This window comes from Prionailurus bengalensis, chromosome B1 (genome assembly GCF_016509475.1).
Source record: "Prionailurus bengalensis isolate Pbe53 chromosome B1, Fcat_Pben_1.1_paternal_pri, whole genome shotgun sequence".
Taxonomy (NCBI): Eukaryota; Metazoa; Chordata; class Mammalia; order Carnivora; family Felidae; genus Prionailurus; species Prionailurus bengalensis.
In genome coordinates, this window is record NC_057344.1 from 194,201,177 (window position 1) to 194,221,459 (window position 20,283).

The following is a 20,283-nucleotide window of genomic DNA, read 5'->3' on the forward strand; positions in this document are numbered from 1 at the left end:
TATAGGATTCCCTTTCTTTAAATTTTTTTTTTCTTTTTCTTTTTTTTTTTTTTTTTTTTTTTTTTCAACGTTTATTTATTTTTGGGACAGAGAGAGACAGAGCATGAACGGGGGAGGGGCAGAGAGAGAGGGAGACACAGAATCGGAAACAGGCTCCAGGCTCTGAGCCATCCGCCCAGAGCCCGACGCGGGGCTCGAACTCACGGACCGCGAGATCGTGACCTGGCTGAAGTCGGACGCTTAACCGACTGCGCCACCCAGGCGCCCCAAATTTTTTTTTTTTCAACGTTTATTTATTTTTGGGACAGAGAGAGACAGAGCATGAACGGGGGAGGGGCAGAGAGAGAGGGAGACACAGGACCGGAAACAGGCTCCAGGCTCTGAGCCATCAGCCCAGAGCCCGACGCGGGGCTCGAACTCACGGAGCGCGAGATTGTGACCTGGCTGAAGTCGGACGCTTAACTGACTGCGCCACCCAGGCGCCCCTCAACTTCTTGTTCTTACTCTTCACTTTCCTCTATTAAAACTATTTCCCATCAATAATGTTATTTCTTACATCAGCAGGTAGGACAGTGACATATTAATAGCACACCAGCTCACTCGCCGTTGAACTAAGTTAAACTGCTGTAGCTGTCATCCAAATCGTTTTTCTTTTAAAATTTTTTTTAATGTTTAATTAATTTTGTAAGAGAGAGAGAGAAAGAGAGAGAGAGAGACTGCGAGCAGGAGAGGGGCAGAGAGAGAGGGAGACACAGAATCCGAAGCAGGTTCCAGGCTCCGTGCTTTCAGCACAGAGCCGGACACGGGGCTCGAACTCACAAACCGTGAGATCATGACCTGAGCCGAAGTCGGACCCTCAACCGACTGAGCCACCCAGGCACCCCAAAATTGTTTTTCTCTTACAGTTTAACTCAGAATGCCATCTGACGTCTCTTTAATGGTGAGAGTTGTCATGTTTTTGAAACATTCCTATTGTTTCCTAATGGTGCTATTATAAATCTAGGCCTGTATCTTTTTACATCTGATATAAAAAACGTTGTTTCTGAATTCCTAATTATTTTCCTCAGAGACCTGGTGCTTCAATGCTGTGCAACTATTTCTTACCAAGACTTAGAATATGTATTTGAAAACACCCTTTCCAGGATTCTGAATCAGTTGCAGTAAGTTGAATTAACCCAAAGAAAACGAGTTTTTGTATGCAATAAGGTATTTGATTGTCTAATGACCAAAACCTATACAAGGGAAGAATAGTGTGAAATTAAAGTTTTATACCGTTTAAAAATGTTTTTCTAGTAGGACTTCATAATGGGTTTGAAATCGGGCAGTTTCACAAAGCATTAAATAAAATAACCAGCTCCAGGGAAGACCCAGCTGATGAGAAGCTGCAAGTCTCTGTTTTCCCGTCTTCACTTTGCTCCTCAGCATGTGTCACATTCATACCTAGTCTGGACACAGCGCTCCTTTCCTCTTTGCTGACTATTTTAAATGACAGGCACAGACTTTGGAACAGTGTTTTTCCTCCGGCCTGATACAGAAAATGAGAGAAATCCATCCCTACAACTGGCTGCCTTAGAAAACAGGAGTTCAGATTCCTTCCCTTCCAGCTCCTGTTGAGTTAAAGGCAGGGGCAATACGCCACTAATTGTGGTGAGGCAATAAATGAGAGCTGACACAAACAAGCAATACAAGTCTACCTCCTTCTTGCCGATCAGTAAACAATGGAATAGGGATGGTCTTACACTATTAAAGATCAGAGAATGATAGAATTTAAGCTATAAGGAATCTTAGAGGGCGTAACATTTTCGTTACCTTTTGATTTTCAAAATGACTCTGAAGTTTTGACCAGACCGTTTGTTTTTGATTAAGGCTCAGCTCTGACGAAGTATAACACAACAGAATTTCATGAAAATGGTCACAGCAATATTTAGAATTGTGTACCTGTGAACTGTTCTATGAAAAAGGGTAAGGATGTTCCAAAGGCATTGGTTCCTCCTTTTCCGAGGCCAAGCAGGGTCAGGTGCCAGCTCTGGAGCCTTTTTAGTCCATCTTGTTCCCTCATCTGGGCTCTTACCCTGCTGTCAGACTGGCAGGTGGCTGCTCTCGGCATGCTGCCCCAGACGGTACACTGTTAAATTTGCTCAGAGTCTGGAACCAGGTCCTCGCTAGTGACAACAGGACCCTCAAGGTTCTCTGATGAATCAACATGAGCCCGATTTTGCTCTATTCATACCTGTTTGTAGCTGGCTGTCCAGTTTAGATCTAGGGAAAATTCCAGACAGCTTAATGTTAGGGGAAGAATCACAGTTTTCCTTGTGCTAATCAAAAGGGCAACAGACACAGGTCAGTTCTGAAGTTGGCAAATCGACTCGCCACAGTCACCCTAAATGGAGCACGCAGCAACCACGTGGGAGGCAGGTGGCAAAGGCCCTCCCTAGGTCCCTTCACGGAGCATCTTCACTTGCACCATTCCTGAGCCTGGTGGTCTTGACGCCGCGCTCGGTGCGGAGTCACACCCCAGAGCGGCAAAGGACGGTGCGTTTAAGCAAAGTGGACGCCCAGGTGACGGAGCAAGGGCACCGTGGCGGCCAAAAGCCGTACCCCAACCCTCATCCCGAAAAACAGTGCAGTACGCCCGCGGGCGCTTGAAACGCACAAGGCACCGGGCTCCTCGGGCTTCCCCTCCGCGCCCCCACCTGTAGGCCAGCAACCCCGAGCTCCTTCTTGCTCGAGTGTTTTGGAAACTGTCAACGGAAACCCAGAGGCCAGACAATGTGACGGGAGATCATAAATATGCAGAGGAGATGGAGCCCAAATAGCGGACGTATGGAGCCAGGGCTCGCGGGGGTCGGGGATCTGGAGCCGGGCCCTCGCTGCCGCGGCCGCGCAGGCGGTGCCAAGACCGGGCAGGCGGCGCCGGCGCACTCCGGTCACCGAGCCTGCAAAAGGGGCCCCGGGCGGGCGGCCGCACACCTCGCAGACGGCGGGCAGCGGTCGCAGAGACCGCCGCCCCGGGGCTCCTCCGCCGACCCTCCGTCCGCCGCCGCGCTCGGCCCGCTGCCACCGGGCGCCCGCCCCGAGCCTCGGAGGCGGCCGCTGTCCCCGGCCGCGCGGCCCGGCTGCATGGAGCCTGGCGCGGGGTCCCGGACGGCCGAGCCCGCCGCGGCGCGAGAAGCCACCGCGCGCCACGCCGAGGGCAGGAAGAAGATGGCGGCGGCGGTGGCGGCGGCGACGGCGGCGGCGGCCTCCCACGCGCCGCTGACGCCAATGGCGCGCGCCGGCCGGCGAGCCGCGGATGGCGGCGGCGGTGGCGGCGGCGGCGGCGGCGGCCCGGGCTCCGGCGAGGGGCGGGGCGAGGCCGGGAGGGGGCCGGCCGGAGGCGGAGGCCGGACCGGAGGCTGGAGGGAAGCGGCGGGGACAGTTTGTTGTGCTCGGAACATGGCGGGCGTCGGCGATGCGGCCGCCCCGGGAGACGGCGGCGGTGGCGGCGCGGACGGCCCGCAGCGGGACGGCCGCGGCGAGGCGGAGCAGCCCGGAGGCGGCGGCGGCGGCGGCCACGGGCCCCCGCCGGCGCCTCAGCACACGGAGACGCTGGGCTTCTACGAGAGCGACCGGCGGCGGGAGCGGCGCCGAAGCCGCGCAGGTGAGGCGGACGGGCGGGCGGCGCTAGGCCGCGGCTAGGGCTCCGAGGGCGGCGCGGGGGTGGGGGTGGGGGTGTCGTGCGACCCCGGGTCCCTGTCCCGCGGCCGCCGCTGCCTCCGGGGCCGCCCGGGCTGTGGGCGCGCGAGCCGCCGCGGCTGCCGGGGCTCCGGGGCTCCGCGGCCGCTGACAGCTCGTCGGGCGGGGTCCGCGCGCGCGGCACCGGGGTCTCCGCGGCACACGCCCGGCCAGGTGTGGCCGAGAGACCGCGCTGCGGCCCGGGAAGTTCTGTCCCGGGGGCCTTGGCCGCTTTTGCAAGGTCTTTCAGAAAGACCCCCGGGGTATCCTCACGCCCAGTTCTCGTTGGAGAGCGTCTCCCACGTCTCAGGGAGCTCAAAACTGAGAAGAAGCTCAAGGCTGATTTCTTCATCATTTTCCTGCCAAGGTGACTTTTTCGTTGTGTATTTTAAGCGAACTTGAGCCATAGAAACCTGTTAACTTGCCCTCCAAATATGTGTTCCTCAGCCACAACTAGCAATGTGGTAGTGACCAATGACCGTGAAGTTCAGTACTTTTCCCCAGAACAGAAATATTTAGCTGTCTTCAAAATGTTACCTGTGAACTTTTCCCAAATCGAAACTTAAGCCTCTTAAAAAAAAAAAAAAATGACTCTATGGGAAAAGATGCCTTTGTAAATCCTACTTTGAACGACCAATTTCAAGCATATTGATGTAATATTTTGTAAGCTGTAGGATTCTTTTTTTTTTAATTTTAAATTGCATTTGTATTCATATCGTAGTTGTATATTAGGCTTAAAAGAAAAAGATTTTGAGGTATATGTTTCACTGAATACAGTGATCACAACATTTAATTTTTTTTGTAATTTTAAGTTTTGAACAGCAACTGAATCATAACTCCATTGAATTTCTTCTCCCCAAATTGCTTTTCATGGGCAGTAGGGGCTGCATTAGCCATCATTTCCTGCAATTCCTGCAATTAAATGTTCAGTCTTCAGGCTTACTGCATCACTGTATTGGGATATTGAAAATGTAGGAATACTCAAATATCAGAAGGCTGATCAGGTGAGATCCTGTTTGATTTGTTCATTCTCTGAACTAGACGTAGGTTAGGTTTTGAAGAGATCTGTGTCTTTGAAAAATGAAGTACGGACTGTGCCTTGTTCAGTCTTTTTTAATTAACCACTTAAAAATTCTCCACTGTGTTTGGTTTAGTTGTCAGTTAAATACTTGCTTTCAAGAGTATTTGCTTTCTGAATTGGCAGGCTCTAAGTAAGACAAAGTATTAAGTCTCAGCTGTCTGTTTACTGACTTAGACTTGAACCGTAAAGACACTCTGGTGCCAATGGCAGCAAGTGTGGCCAGGTTTCACTACAATGTCTTTGAAATATTTCGGAGTTTCAGGCAAGCCAATATTATGAAAGCCTTTTTTGGTATTGTTTGCATACACGGAAAATGAAGTTGTCGGGAGCCTTTTGGTGAGCACAGATGTATTAGGCTCTTGGAATAACCCCTAACATCCCTTCCTTAGCCCTTCCCAAGACGGGTCTGAATACCTGGTACCATGAACTTCCAGAGACGTCACACCCGACACATGTATTCTTCATCGTCATGAGTTTCTGAGCATGGCTTACTTAACACGTTGGAAGCTGGACTTTTAACCCATGGTAGCAGAAAGTCTATCTGAGAGACACTTCCAGCTTTAGCTGTGGGGGTAGTCCTCCTTGTCCCCCTAATTCCATCAGTCTTGTTGTGAGGGGAGATAGACGGTGGAAACCCGTGGGGATCAAGACTTAGGTAAGAATCCCAGGAATATTTCAACAGGGGTCACCAGCCAGCATTGTACCCTGTGGACCCCTTATTTTTTCCCCCAGGTGTCTGTCCCTTCTCTGCCAGTCATACAGCTCTTGCCCTGCTGGTGTCCACCCTCTGAGTCTGATGCCCCTTTGTTTGGAGCCACTCTCTGGAGATTAGCACACTTAGCAGCCATTCTTAAACAGCCAGGCTTCGAAGTGGCTTCTGCTTCACCTGGCTTTTCAAGCATCGCCCTTTGCTGCTGCTCTGTAACCTTTCCCTGTGTCTCCTCTAGAACTTAGACAACTGTTCCCCAGGGGCTGGTCTGGGCCCCCAGAGGGCCTTTGAGCGGCACCACCTGGTGTCATGTGGGAAGCGTTTCTCCCTGAATCAAATGTCTTCGATGTCTTGCTGCTTGCCCTTAAGGTGTTCCTCACCCATTGGAAAAAAATTGTTCTTGAGTGTAGTTGACACACAAGGTTGTATTCGTTTCAGGTGGACGGCATAGTGATTCAACATCTCTATAGGTTATGCTGTGCTGGCCGCAAGTATAGCTGCTGTCTGTCACCATATCCTTTTTTGTTTTGTTTTGTTTTGTTTTGTGTTTTTGTGTTTTTTTTTTTTAAATTCTGATTCTGCCTCTGATCCTCTCGTCCTCCTCCCCAGTGGAGGGCAATCTTTGTTTTGCCTTTTGAAAGGCACAATCTTAGTGTCCTGGTGGCCCAACCATCAGTCCCAAAATTCTTTTTATTATTTTCCCAAGGAATTTAGAGCTCTTACAATGTTTGTTGGCCTGTCCTAACAGCCTAGGATTTCCTGAATGAATACACAGACGAGGTGCTTATCCACACTCTCCCCGTCCAAGTAAAATAATTCCAAACCTAGTGTTTGAGGTTCATATTTTTGCTTTATACCTGTCTTGGTTCACTTATATCTTTAGAAAATATATACGAATATTAGTTTGTGTATGAGCAGTTATTTGTACCACATACAGGTATCTACATCAAGTGTAAGCTTTCTTTTTTTTTTTTTTTCCCTCATTTCAAACTCTTCAAATCATTTGATTTTCTGAATGCCTTCATTGACTTCTATGTGGTGTGGCAGTGGGTTGAAACTTTTCTTTGGTCCTAGAACTTCTACCTTAATGTAGCGTGCAAGGGATATGCCACTCACCATACCTGTTCTCTTGTCTCTCTCTCAAATGTGCATCGTATGTTCCCCTATTGCCTTATGTGGTCACTGTTCTTAGACTCCGGGTATAGTGTGGAGCTGCAGATTAATCTCTTTTGTCTTTTGTTCCTACTCTTAAAAATACTACCAACTTCTGTTGTCCTTTCTGATATAAGCTCAGATAATAAGTACATGTTACCATAGTTTTGTACTCATTCCCCACTTGACTCATCCGTAAAAGATTTTTTTTTTAAGTTTATTTATTTACTTTGAGAGAGAGAGGAGAGAGAGAATCCCAAGCAGGCTCCCCATTATCAGCACAGAGCCCAATGTGGGGTTCAATCTCATGAACTGCGAGATCATGACCTGAGCCAAAACCAAGAGTCAGATGCTTAGCCGACAGAGCCACCCAGGTGCCTCTCATCTGTAAAAGTTCTAGGCGGGAGAGTTTCTGTATAAGCCATGTTCCCATTTAGGAATCTAGGTCCAGCAAGTCAACTTTGGACTAAGAATTAGGCAATCTGTTCTTGGCTGGTTTCGGCTGTTGAATTGCTCTGTAGACTCTGTGCTTGCTTAGACCGTTTGCCTAATTCTTTGGCTCTGTGTCATGACTCCACTACTAAATAGTTTAGTATCTGCAGCACCTAAGTTGGCTCTAGTGCCCGTGGAGACTTAACAGTAGAAGACTTGATGTAAAATAAGCCTCACCTACTGGTGAGGAGGAAACAGTACCTATATAGTGCAGGTGCTGGAATATGCACAGGGATGGGTGTTGTCTGGAAAACAGAAGAGCTTCAAGCAAGGTTATGGTTGAATAGTATCGTGTCTGATTTCAACAGTGCCATGGGGCCCATGTTTGTCCTTTTGTTCAAATGGTGACTCTCCACTTCCAGAGCTCACACTTGTTATCCATCTGTTTTGCTGTTTTTCTCTTTCTTTTGCCCATTTTAGACCTCTTGCTTTCCCTCCATGAGGGAATGAGCAGAGGCAGGAAGAAAGCCTAAACCCAGAAAGGCCAGCTGAACTCCTTTTCACAGTTCCCACAGAGGCCTTCGAGTGGGACAAAGGTTTTAACTGTTCATATTTTTTACGCCCTATTATTTGTGTAAATTATTACAAATAATTTATTTTTATTAAAATATCTTTTCATGGGATGCCCGAGTGGCTTAGTGGGTTAAGTGTCAGACTCTTGATTGCAGGTCAGGTCATGATCTCACGGTTGTGATACTGAGTCCCACACCGGGCTCCCAGCTGAGCGTGGGGCCTGCTCGGGATTCTCTCCCTCCCTCTCGGCCCCTCCCCTCCCCCACTCTCGTGTGTGCACACTCACACGCTCTCTCAAAATAAAGAAACATTAAAAAAAATACATAAATACCTTTTCATTTAACCGGACCTCATCTTCCACGGATGATTAAAGGCGGTTATTCTGATATTATACTCTAGGCAATTAATTTCTCATTTACAAAAGGAAGTATTAATAACTGTAAAACTGGGAAGTAACTTGGAGTAACCACAACCCTGAGATAGGTAAGATAAAATTAGCTTCTTCACTCTGGCAAGCTACTCCTCTGCTTTTAAAACTCTTACTTGCTTTATTTAACTAGTACGTGTCAACTAAACAAGCAATGAAAAATTACTCATTTTGGTCTTTGACCAGTTCAGTATCCTCGCTTTCTAAACTGTTTAATTTCATCCTAGTTTACCCTCCAAAATGCAGCCCTGGGTTGCAGGCTTATTTGTGGCCGGGTTTGAGGAATGTTTGCATGAAACAGGTCTTTGGAAAGACAGTAGTATTGACTGTCAGATTAATGACATTCCGATCCCATTTTTAGTCCTTAACCCTGTAACCTTGTGACCTTTTTTCTCTGTGTCCCTATTTTCCATCTATAAATGTATAAATTTATGAGAATTCTACCTATTCTTAACGTTCCTAAATGAGACTATTTATAAGTAGTATGAGGGTCTTAAAAACTTGAATGATACTTTTACTACTATTTGACTTAGGAAGACAGAATTGCTGTTGTATTGATTTCTAGTTGGCCTTGTACAAAGATGTACCTCTGTATTTGTGTAATAAAATTACCTATAATATTTTCACATGACCTTAGAAAAGTTTATTACGGTTTTACATTATTAAAGACTGTGGAGATTTGTATGTTTTGTAGTATTTTCCTAACAGTTAACCAATATTACTTTCCAATTTTTTAGGGGTCAGTGCTATTTCAAGAAAGATATATTTGGACATATTACTTAACATATAAATATATTTATGATTACTCATTACTTTTAATTAATACTTTTGTATCTTGGGTTCTTATTTCTAAAACAAGCTATCTCAGAAAATAATTAAACATAGTCATCTTTGAGGGATGAGGAGAGCAATTTATACTATACTTTTCCTCAATTTAAGATACTGGATCGGGGTGCCTGGGTGGCTCAGTCAATTAAGCGTCTGACTTCTGCTCAGGTCATGATCTCATGGTCTGTGAGTTCGAGCCCTGCATTGGGCTCTGTGCTGACAGTTCAGAGCCTGGAGCCTGCTTCGGATTCTGTGTCTCCCTCTCTCTCTGCCCCTCCCCAGCTCGTGCTCTGTCTTTCTCTCTCGCTCAAAAATAAACATTAATTTTTTTTTTTTTTTTTAAGTACTGGATCACAGGGGCACCTGGGTGTCTCAGTCGGTTAAGCTCAGGTCATGATCTTGAGGTTCGCAGTTCCTGAGTTCAAGCCCCACCTCGAACTCTGTGCTGACAGCTCAAAGCCTGGAGCTTGCTTCACATTCTGTGTCTCCCTCTCTCTCTGCCCCTCCCCAACTCACACTCTGTCTGTCTCTGCCTTTCAAAAGTAAATAAACGTAATTTAAAAAAAATTAAATACTGATCACAGAACATTTCTGTGGTGAAAGATGAATATTGATTAAAAATACTCTGGAGGAACTGATTTGCATTTATGATGGGTATTATTCTCCTTATATGAAATATTCATATATTTCAAGTGGCAAAACTTAGTTTTCCAATGTAGAAGCGGTTGTTTATATTATATGCTGACATTTCTTCTTGGTGAGAACTGGGTAAATGAACTAAAATTGGTTGCCATCTAAAAAGTTAAGTCACTGTTCAGAAAATAAACATTTGGATTATTTTATTTTGGAAAATAATTTGCTCTTAAACTATAAAGACAGATGTTTGGCATAACGAGCGAGAGTGACGTTGGCTAAGAAGGAATGAAATGCCACCACAGTATGGAAAAAGTTAAGGTATACTTAGAATTCTTGAGGGGTGGCACCCACAGGTGAAACAAGAGGCTTCTTAAGGAATTAGCCAGGCAGCTCTGCCCACTCGAACGGGACAAGTAAGCTCAGGCAAATCTGTAGAATGCTAGAGAACAATATTTAAAAGAGCAAGAAGAAAAACAGTGAAACACAGCTATACTTGGGAACAGAAGACTAGGGAGCATCCTGCTGAGTATGTCTATGGCTACAGAAAGGCGGGAGCAGACTCACAAAACCAGGAGCCTAACTTAATTGCCCAGCTGCATGCCAGCGTAAGCTTCTTCTCCAGTAGGAATCAAAGGGCTCTTTCTGGCCAGCTGAAGCCAGGTTAGGGTGAGGTTATCTTGTGTGATTGTCAGATAGGTGGATGCTAATTGTGCTGTAAGGGAGAGAGCACGTTGGACTTGGAGGTCGGAGATCTAGATTCTATTCCCTATTTGCCTCTTACCCTTTCAGTGACTTTGGACAAGTCTCTTAACTTCCGCGACCCTCCGTTTCTTCATTTGTAAAACATGAACATTATCTGCTCTCTGTAGCTCTCAGGCTTGTTGTGAGAATTTTATAAAGTACAGTGTGCAAGACCTTTGCAAACTGCCTCTTGGCAGAGCGGGAGGATCCTAATCCCTTAAGCCGAGCCAGTTTATGAGCAGTGAGGGAGAAGGTAAGACAAAGCTTCCAGAATATTTCACCCCATGAAGCTTGGTTCCTTTGTTAATATTGCTTTAATGCATCTTTAAAAACCATTCCCTAGGCCATCAGTAATTGTAAGCAGACACTTCCTTTAGATTCAGGACTCACTAGGGGCTAGACATCGGGAAGATCAGGGTACACGGTGCCTGCTTCCAAACAGCTCGTGACCTGGTTAGGGAGCTGACCAGTTAACAGTGTAACATCGTAGAGGTGAACCCAGGGTGCTGTATGTGCAGACAGAAAAAGGAAAGAATGGACGGCTCCCAGTTTTCCAGAAAGTAGATACACACTTGAGACAATGATAGGCAGAATAATCTAGTGCCCCAAAGCCCACGCTGTGGCGATAGACTGCTTGATTTTGAATTCTGGCTTCCTGTGTGATCTTGGAGACCTCCTTACCCTCTCTGTCCCTTGGTTTCTTCATCTGCAAAATGGACGTAACAGTAGACTATGCTCCATAGTTTTGAGAGCTGTGCACTAAAAACACGTTTTTATCATTTGATTTTTTTTAAGTGCATTGTGGAATTTAAATTAGTGTTTAAAATTCCTGCATTTCTAGAAGTAGAACCCTGACACACCACTGTTTTATATTTAGAATATAGTTAAGACACTTTTGGGTTTATATTATATGACTTGTTTACAAAAATTAGTTATTAGGTTATATAGTTCATTGAATATGTTTATTTGCCGCATTGCCCTTTATCCATGAAAACAAGCTTGCAGAAGTAGCATCAGTAAACGCTAGGGAACCCCAAACCAGAACTGAGTAATACCTCTCAGGTCCTTCAGTAAGAAGGAGCTCGAGACCTCGTGTCCTGCTTCGCACTGTCACGTGCTTTCATGCAAACCCTGACTGGGCCCCTTGGCCGTCCTGTGTGGACGACGCAGGTAGCAGATGTTCTAAAACTGCTGCAGGCCTCGGTTTTCTCTTCTGTGAAACTACATCTATGACTTGAGCAGGGTCACAGGACTAACATGTGATAGAGAGGATGCCGGAACCCCCTTCTTCTGATCGCCAATCCCTGCTTTTCTCACGGATCCGAACAAAACTCTTATTATGGTAAAACTCGGTCATCTGCAGTCATCAGGGAAGACGCCACTGCGGAGGATAATTTTCTCAGTAAACAGGGAACAGCTGTCTCAATCTTTTAATTTGCTGTTTTAAATGTAAGATTCTGTAATGACCTGTTTCTGTATTTCCTTACCACGGCCGACATGCGGGCAGGCTGCCCAGCTGCCCTCCCTGCCCCTGCTGTGGATGATGCGAGATCCTTGCCAGACCCCAGACCCCAGGGCACATGCTGGCTGTGCCCGCCGCCACGGCACCCCGTCCTTTGGGGTAGAGGTTCCGATACCTGGTGGGTGACCTTCGACAGTCACTTAAACACGCACACGGCATAGAGGCTCCTTATCTTCGGTTCTGCTGCGTCCAGTGGGGTACTGGGGCCTGTCACCCTTCCTCTGCTCACCCTCCCAGTCTCAGAAAATTCTTTCCAGTCATGGGCTGTTTTCTAGAGAATCTGGTGTTCTCTGCCTTTGCCACTTCTGTTTCTGATTCTGTTTTTGTCCTCTCTCTGCCACCCTCCTCTCCGTGATTTTGCCCCCTCCTCCTCCGATCCACGCCTGCTGAGCACCTCTCGTGTGTGTCCAGTCCGGCACGGGGGATGCAAGGTGAGGGAGAGACCTGGGCAAGAAAGTGCACAGTGTGGCACGGGAAGCGCAGGAAAGGGTGCGAACTGAGGGGGGAGAGGCTGCCTTGTGTTCAGGGACCTGGAGCCGTCCCCACGGAGAGGGCGTCTGTGCCTCTGTGCACTTGCCTGTGGGACACTGGAAGGGAATCTTCGCCAGCCCACCTCTCATTTTCGAGAAAGGAGAAGCAGCCTAGTAACTAGGGACCCAGAGATTCAGGAGAGGTGGGTGTGAGGCACAACTGAAAACAGCTGGGGGCCACATCCTAAGAGAGCTGTGTCACCACATCTGAGGTGTAGGACGAGACCCACAGGGCCTGGCTGCCAGGGGTTAGGACCCAAGGGAGCCAAGACTGGAGGGAGGGCGCCAGTCAGGAAGCTTGTGCGGGAACTGGAGGGGGAGAGGAGGACCAGAGGAAGGTGACACAGAGAGAGGGGAAAGTTCGTAAATGTTCCAGGGGAGGGGAGGGGGGAGGGCTGGCCCCCAGCTTGTAACTTACGAGTGTGTCACTGGTGGTGCGGGAACTAGAGTCAGGGCTGCAGGGGAGGGCGGGCTGAGCTGAGCGGGGAGATCCTGAGCTCTGTTTGCAGATTAAAGTGGTGGGGGTGGGCGGAGAGTGGTTCCAGGTGCAGTTGACCGGGAGGCAGCTGGAAATCAGATGTGGTGACTTTAGGACTTAGGTGGTGGTTTTAACCTTAGACTGTGCAAGGAGAGTATATATAGGGAATAAAGGAGTGAAGAGAGGGTGATCGAGGGCATGTCAGGGAATACAGCCTTGTATTACTGTTACTGTAGCTGGTGCTTTGTTAGGACACAGGGACTAGAACGCGGAACGGCAGACCTGTACGGGTCAGGAGGAGGACGAGCTGCCAAAGATGCCCAGGTCAGAAGAGTCGGGCGATCATAGAGAGGAGAACCTGTGTGGAGGGTGGCAGGCGGAATGGGGACAGGGATCCTGGGGCAGTGACCTCTGGGGCTCGCTGGTGTCAGAGGAAAGTCGTGTTAAGTTCAGTCTCTCCTGCCTTCTGAGAGGCCTGCTGCTTCTCAGTGTTTACACAAAAAGATTGATAGTTATGGTATGTTTATTGGTAAGTATCAGCTAATCAATACATCCTCTGCTCTCTCATCGGAAAACTGAACTGAGTAAGAGTACAAATTTTGTCTTTCACTGGTTTGACTGTTCTTGTGTGCGCTTCAGAAGGCTTTCTTTTTCTCCCCTTCAAACAGCCGATCTTGTTCTCGATGTACCCAGCCTACAACATATTGGAAAGTCCCTAATCAAAAGTTGTGCTCTACATGGATTTGGTGATACTAAGGCCTTCTGATCTGAACACCTGTTAATGTGTGAACAGTACTGTTCACCTCCAGTGTCCGTGGCTCATTGTACATGTACTGAAAGCATGAGGCTCGCAGCGCGTTTGATGACTTGGCCTGCCCTGCATGGGGCTGGAGTGGGTGGAAGTCTGCTTTTCTCTCCGTCTGTTTCAGTCCCCAGATACCTCGCATGGTATCACCACCTCTCCAGAGAGATGACGAATCTGGAATTTACAGAAGTGTGTGCACGCATGTGTATATCTTTGTGTGTAATATAACTTCTTTACGTGAACAGGCCATTGACCTGATGCTGAGAACTAGCCATCCGTTCAGTCCTGGAGGAAGTAAGTTGTTTTAGGCCCACTGGGAAGACCCACTGCTTCTGGGTTTTCTCAGGGCTTTGCAGCGGTGTTTTTTGACTATATACTCTTCCCCATACCTCCAGACTTTCAATCCTAGCCCTCACAAAAGATGCAGTTCCATAAGTCAGTACTCATAAATGAAATGCACATTCCCTCTCCGTTGTTTTTTGGAGGGAACACCAATACTGTGTCTGGTAAAAGGACCACAAGGGCCAGTTCAGAGCAAAGAGGACAATTTGAAATCTTTGTTATCCTGACTTCCGGCAGAGGGCTTGGCCTCCTGGTGAGTGAGAATAGGAAGGTGATGTGAGTTGGGGTACTGAAAAGTCATTGAGGTGATGGGCTGTCAGGGAAGCGTAACATGTTGGAAGTGGTTGGAACCTTAGCTTCTCATCTCAAAGTCTCCAGGCACAGCCAAGGGGAAAGACTCCACCTCCTTTGGCCTTACTTTCACGCGAGACGGGATGACTCTGGGTGAATCTGTTTTGGAGGAACAGAGGGAACAGGTGGACCAATCAAAGAAAGGGAAGTCGTTCTGATCTGCTTGAGGTTCTACTTTGTATGACTTGCTGTGATTATTATCCTGTTAGTAAGCCTTCACCTAGGGAAACGGCATTATTTAGATACTTTTGCAGGATCTCCAGGGCTGAAGAAGAAGGAAGAAGGTGCACTGATATCAGTGTAGTTCCCCTAGGGATGGTTTTTGCACTGAATCAATGCCTGTTTAGGTGACTTGACTCCCTTATAGCATATGTAGAGTCATATATGTGTGTATGTGTGTGTATACATACATACATACATATATATATGTATATAGTATTCATTTTATATATACTTGCTCTCGATTCATTTTACCTCCCTTCTGTCCATCAGTCCAGGTCCTATATCACCTATAAGACCCAGGACTGGGCTCTTACAGACACTTTTCTAACTATTCTGATTAACAGTAATCATTCCTTATATATGTCTGTGGCGTTTTCCCTTTGTACCACACAGAGTAACAATTGTCAACAATTTTTACTGATTGTTTGTATGTAGCTGTTCAGTTCTGGGCACAGAATTATAGATTTTTTTTATTCTCTTTTTGTTTTATATATGTATTATCTGTGACCCCAGCTAGCATATAAGTTTCTTGATAAATACTGTTCTTTTTATTTTGTGTCATTTTCTTTTCCTGTAGAGCTTTCATTGTTGAGGTTCCTCAGTGCTGAACTAACAAGAGGGTACTTCCTTGAACATAATGAGGCCAAGTATACAGAAAGAAGAGAAAGAGTATACACTTGTATGCGAATACCAAGAGAATTGGAAAAGGTACTATTTTTTTTTCTTTTACTAGACATCATTTTGAAAGTTATGTCAACATGTTAATTATATGAAAATAAACCGTGAATACCTTGAGTTGAGTTTTTTAAATATCGGGAATAATGCGATCATAGGTAATTAAATATATTGGGGAGTAGGAATTCCCATGTAGGAAGAGGCTTTAAAACTTATATTTTTAGTGTAAGTAAGATCCAGTGTTTCTTTACTTTGCTACATATTAAACTTAACCATATTTCCACTTGTGTCCCATCCAGATCACTTCTGGGGAATTCATTTCCACCCACTCCTTAGCTCCCATCAGTTTTATTGTAGTAGGAGCAGCATTTTTCCCATTGGGCATGGGAAATTACTTAATTTCAGCCCTTTTAAAGGTTTTAGTTTCTCAGAAAGCCCTCATATTTAAAAACACATATGCCAGTCTCTTCAAAGAAAAAGACGATTCATTTCATCATTGCCACACAAAACCTCACATCCTGGGGTGGGCACAGCCACAACAGCACTGAATTGCGTGCACACCACCTTCCCTTGATTGTATCTCGAGTCCGTGAAGACCAGTCAGATGTGACAGGAAGGCCGCTCTTTTTCCTCTGTGTTGCTTCGGTTGGTAAGTCTGGGCACTTCCAAGATTTCTTGCTAGAAAGAGGGGATTAAGAAATAATTCAGCTTTATTGGAATACAGTTTCGTACTTTCATGGTAACGTAGAACTTACCAATGGTCTGATCACTTCCTTAGAATCATATTTTCTGGCGGAGTGGCTTTCAGAAGAGTTTTGTTGGTTAGCTTGACCAGAGTGTCCTATAATGGGGTGCGGTCGACGGTGAGAAGTGAGGACCCCGCTGGCTTGGCTGATGGTCTTTTATTTCTGATAGTCCATCAGTGTGGTAGAGGGAAGGGAGTCAGATGTCACGTGACAGTTTGAGAAGCGTCGCTTCACCTGGGTTCTTGGTGGCGCGTGGCAGGCTGACGTTTTAGGGAGTTCTGTGTTCGGGCGGGGAGCGGTGGGAGCGAGCGCAGACCGGAGAGAGAGCAGTCGAGACAGTGAGAGACGGTTGTTGCCTGTGGTCGGGATCCTGATGCCCAGTTATGATAGTGTGGCTGCTTTTCCAGGGAGTCCTAGGGCCCGGTGGGTGAGACAGAGGAGCGTGGGGCGTGCTGTGCACCACTGCGTCCCCAGGGCAACGGCACCTTGATTTTGCACATTGGAATTTGTTTAAGATTTTGGCCAGGGATGGGGGGTAACGTTTCTTCTGCTTGCCAATAATAATACTAGTAATTATTATTATTAAATGTAAACATATAAATATCTATTATATTTATAATAATTATAATTGTAGGCATTATCATTATGTCTTTGTTTTCTGAGCTCACTTTTTCCTTCCAACGATAAGCCAAGGCAGGGGAGTGTGAGGACACCGCAGAGGCAGTTGGAGAGATGGTCAGCCTGTACCTGTTTCCTCATCCAGGACAGTGCCGGCCGTGGTCCAGGTTTATCTACCTGGTCTCTTTGAGGGAAAGTTCTTCTTCCACCTGTCTGAATGGTTGTGAATTCCCATTTTTCTCTGGGGAGAGATTTGCCTGCAATCCGCAGCCAAACTGTAGACACGCCCAGGGGGTCGCTTCAAAGCAAGAAGTGTGTGTCTGACCCCTTTTATTATCCCTCCTGTAGCAGAAACGGTGAGCAGCAGTAACAGCCCTCATGATTATTAGCTCATCAGAGGCAGGTTCAATGCACACGTCCTTCTCTCTCCTTTACCAGCCCTGTTGAGATGCCAAGCAGTTTCTCAGTAGATTTCTCGCAGAAACTTGCAAGCGTTTCACATTTCTTATTGTGACTGTTGTCTTCCAGGGCAAATGCCCGCAGGTCTTGGTAGGACGTCAGTATAAACCAGTGTTTTACACACCATGGTGCATGAAGGGACCACTGACGGGTTGGCTAACCCACATGGTAGGTTGCAATCAATTAGGACTTGTTTCTAAAGAAAAGAATAGAAAAGCATCAGTGTCTGTTGCCTATAGGAGGGTATTTTCTCATTAAACTTTGGTTTTATTTGTGTGCACGTAAGATGTGTAACGTCTGGAAAGTTGAATTAACACTGCTCATGCACGACTGTAGAAATTTTCTAGCCCCGTTTCCCATCACAGAGACTTTTGCTTGAGGCCTATTTAGGAAAATTTGATTTAGTCTCTTAGAACAACACTTCAGAAGCTTTATTGCCTCAGATGTACAAAAGGATGTGCGTTTTTCAGTTTAGAGAAGTTTCTTCTTAACATCTCAGAGTAAGTGAAATGTAGAGGGAAGCAGAATTCGATTTCAGTTTAATCATCGGCATAAATATCTCTCGTAACAGTGCGAGTTCCCTCTGGTGTCTCAGAAGCCTTTATTTTATGGGTAGGGTTTCACTTCAGGCTTTTATTACAAGAGTTGGGGGGGCTTTCTAGACATTCATGTCAATAAATTCATTGTCTGATATGTACTACCTAATATGTAATACCTTTCCCTCGATACAGAACACTTCTGATAGTTAACACTTTATACATTTTTTTTTTCTTGTGTTCTGGTAAATGCTGTGATATTTTCACCAACCTTTTCAGGATGAGAAACTTGATAATTAAAGAGCATTTTGCTTCTACAAGGGTTGCACATGCTATAAAACACTTAATTAATGTTTATACTTTCAAATCAAGAGAAAGGTCAACTCAATATCTCTTACTGAACCTTTTTACTTAATATAAAAAAAAAAAATCCCAGAATTTTTGTGTAATCTTATCAGTGGATAAACCCATTACACTTGATATTCAGAAAAGGTGAATCGCTTATATATGTAAAATCGTATTTCTAGTGGTTGGCACTTTTTTCACATTTGAACTTCTCATTCTGATGTAAGGGGATAAAATTTTAGAGTGTTTTGTTCGCTTTGGGGAGCATTTCTTTTTTTTCTGCCACAAACTCCTTCCCCCTGTGCCCACACACCCCTTGGGTTCTTGTCCTGGTTCTGTTACCATAGGCACGTCTGTGTGGGGGCTGCGTTTTTCTCTTTATACAGTGGGGGACACTGAACTACACTTCGTCTGCGTTCTGAACTGAGATGCAGGATAGTGCAGTGGTCAAGGGCACGAACTCTAAAGCCAGCCTCCCTGGATTTGCATCTTGACTCCACCATTTATTAGCTGTGAGGCCAATTTACTTCTGTCCATTTGCCTCATTTTTCTCATCTGTATATTAATTGTGTGGTATCCCCTATGTAAGTGTTTTAAACTGGTTTACAGCCCTCACTTCAGCAAGTTGGGGAATGCCCTGCCTTAGGAGAACAAGAGACATTTTGAAAGTTTTCTTATCTTCAGGTTGCATTCCAACGGATGTCGCCTCACAGTAGGGGTTGCTGTCTACTTGGGCCCCCTGTACGGTAGGGTATATATAGATACCGGGAGATGTCTGGTGTCCATGGTTTCCCCATGGTCCCACTCTGATCTTATATGATACTTTTAATCTTCCTAGTTCATTTGCTGCTAAATTTGACTTTTCTGACCCAGCAAAGGGCATGATTTTCTGACTCTCTGCCTTCTTGGATTGCTGACCACAGGCAGAAGGAGCCTGTGGGAGAGAACTGTTTCCTTCCCTCTGTCTTTGTAACCAGGCTGTCTTAGAGTAAAGCATGTCTTTTTCATGAGGGACTTAGCTGATAGCCAAAAGAGGTAACACATCCCATCACCCTGACATTTTCTGTCAGGCCCTCTAGAGTCTGGCCTCAGCAGGCACATGACTGGAGTTTATGGTTAGGTTGGACCACACGGCTTTAACCAGAAGCCTTTTGAAATCAGGGCAGAGTCACCAGTTTCTTAGAAAATTCCTAGTGGGTAAGTGCTCACTGCTCCATAGCCCCCCCTTGACTTGGCCACTTACATCCCACCTCTGGCAGCTGTTTCTGTGTTAATAATAAAGCAGATAGGGGTGCCTGGGTGGCTCAGTCAGTTAAGCGTCTGACTTCGGCTCAGGTCATGATCTCGCTGTCCGTGAGTTTGAGCCCCGCGTCGGGCTCTGTGCTGACAGCTCAGAGCCTGGAGCCTGTTTCAGATTCTGTGTCTCCCTCTCTCTGCCCCTCCCCTGTTCATGCTCTGTCTCTCTCTGTCTCAAAAATAAATAAATGTTTAAAAAATTTTTTTTAAAAATAATAAAGCAGATAGTGGTTATCAAATAAGAATTGGGTGCCAGGCACTGTCCTAGGCACTTTAAGTGAATTAGCATTAAATCTCCCCCACAGCCACATGTGATACATGTTCTCATAAAGTCCCATTTTCTTCATGTGCCCTGACATGGCGATCTTGCTGGTGTCTGTGCTGCACTTGGACCCCCTGGGAGCAATTTATCCTGTACCACATATAAAATTAGCCCTGGGACAAGGATTCATCTGTGTGAATCCCAAACTGCAGGAACTAATAAGGAAATGCTCACGAAAGTATTCTTTAAGATTCCTTAATAATATTTAAATGCTAATTTAAAGAGATACAGGTCACTTGTTCACTGATTTATCGGTTTTCTCAGTGTGTTTTGAGTGCTGTGTTCAGACACACTGACGGCAGAAGCACAGCCCTCCACCCCAGACCTGTGAAGGTAATGGCAAGGTGATGAGAAAAGGAGGTGGATTTTGCACCTGCATTTTAGGGCTGGGGGGTATGGGTGGGTATGTAGGAAGATCCAGAGGTGGGAAGTCATTAGGGACAGGAGGAATACTGGGAGGGTAGGCCGGACCCAGGACTGTGAGTGGTCAGACTCAGCAGTGGAAGCTAGCTTTGGGAGGGTTTCTCAGGAATACTTTTACCTATATGTGTAGTAGACCACCTAACAGAGGCTTGGACACATTTCAAAAAAACTTTTGAGGAGTCTGGAGGAAAGATCTCAATGACTCCAGCCGACTAATGAAGCCAGCCCGGGTCCTTTCTGTGTCTCCATTCTGCCATCGTTGGCAAATTGGCTTCTGGTCCTCGTGCTTGTTGCCTTTTAATAGAAAGATGGCAGCCACA

General features: G+C 46.2%; 1 protein-coding gene across 1 annotated transcript in view; it reads left to right on the forward strand.

The window, feature by feature from the left end:
• Nucleotides 1-3,396: 3,396 nt before the first annotated feature.
• TAPT1 (transmembrane anterior posterior transformation 1) overlaps nucleotides 3,397-20,283 on the forward strand; it is a 68,649-nt gene continuing 51,762 nt past the window's right edge. The window contains exons 1-2 of the mRNA XM_043572904.1: nucleotides 3,397-3,640; nucleotides 15,121-15,251. Coding sequence (XP_043428839.1) covers nucleotides 3,436-3,640; nucleotides 15,121-15,251 — 336 coding nt within the window. The 5' untranslated portion in view covers nucleotides 3,397-3,435. The remainder of the gene's footprint in view (nucleotides 3,641-15,120; nucleotides 15,252-20,283) is intronic.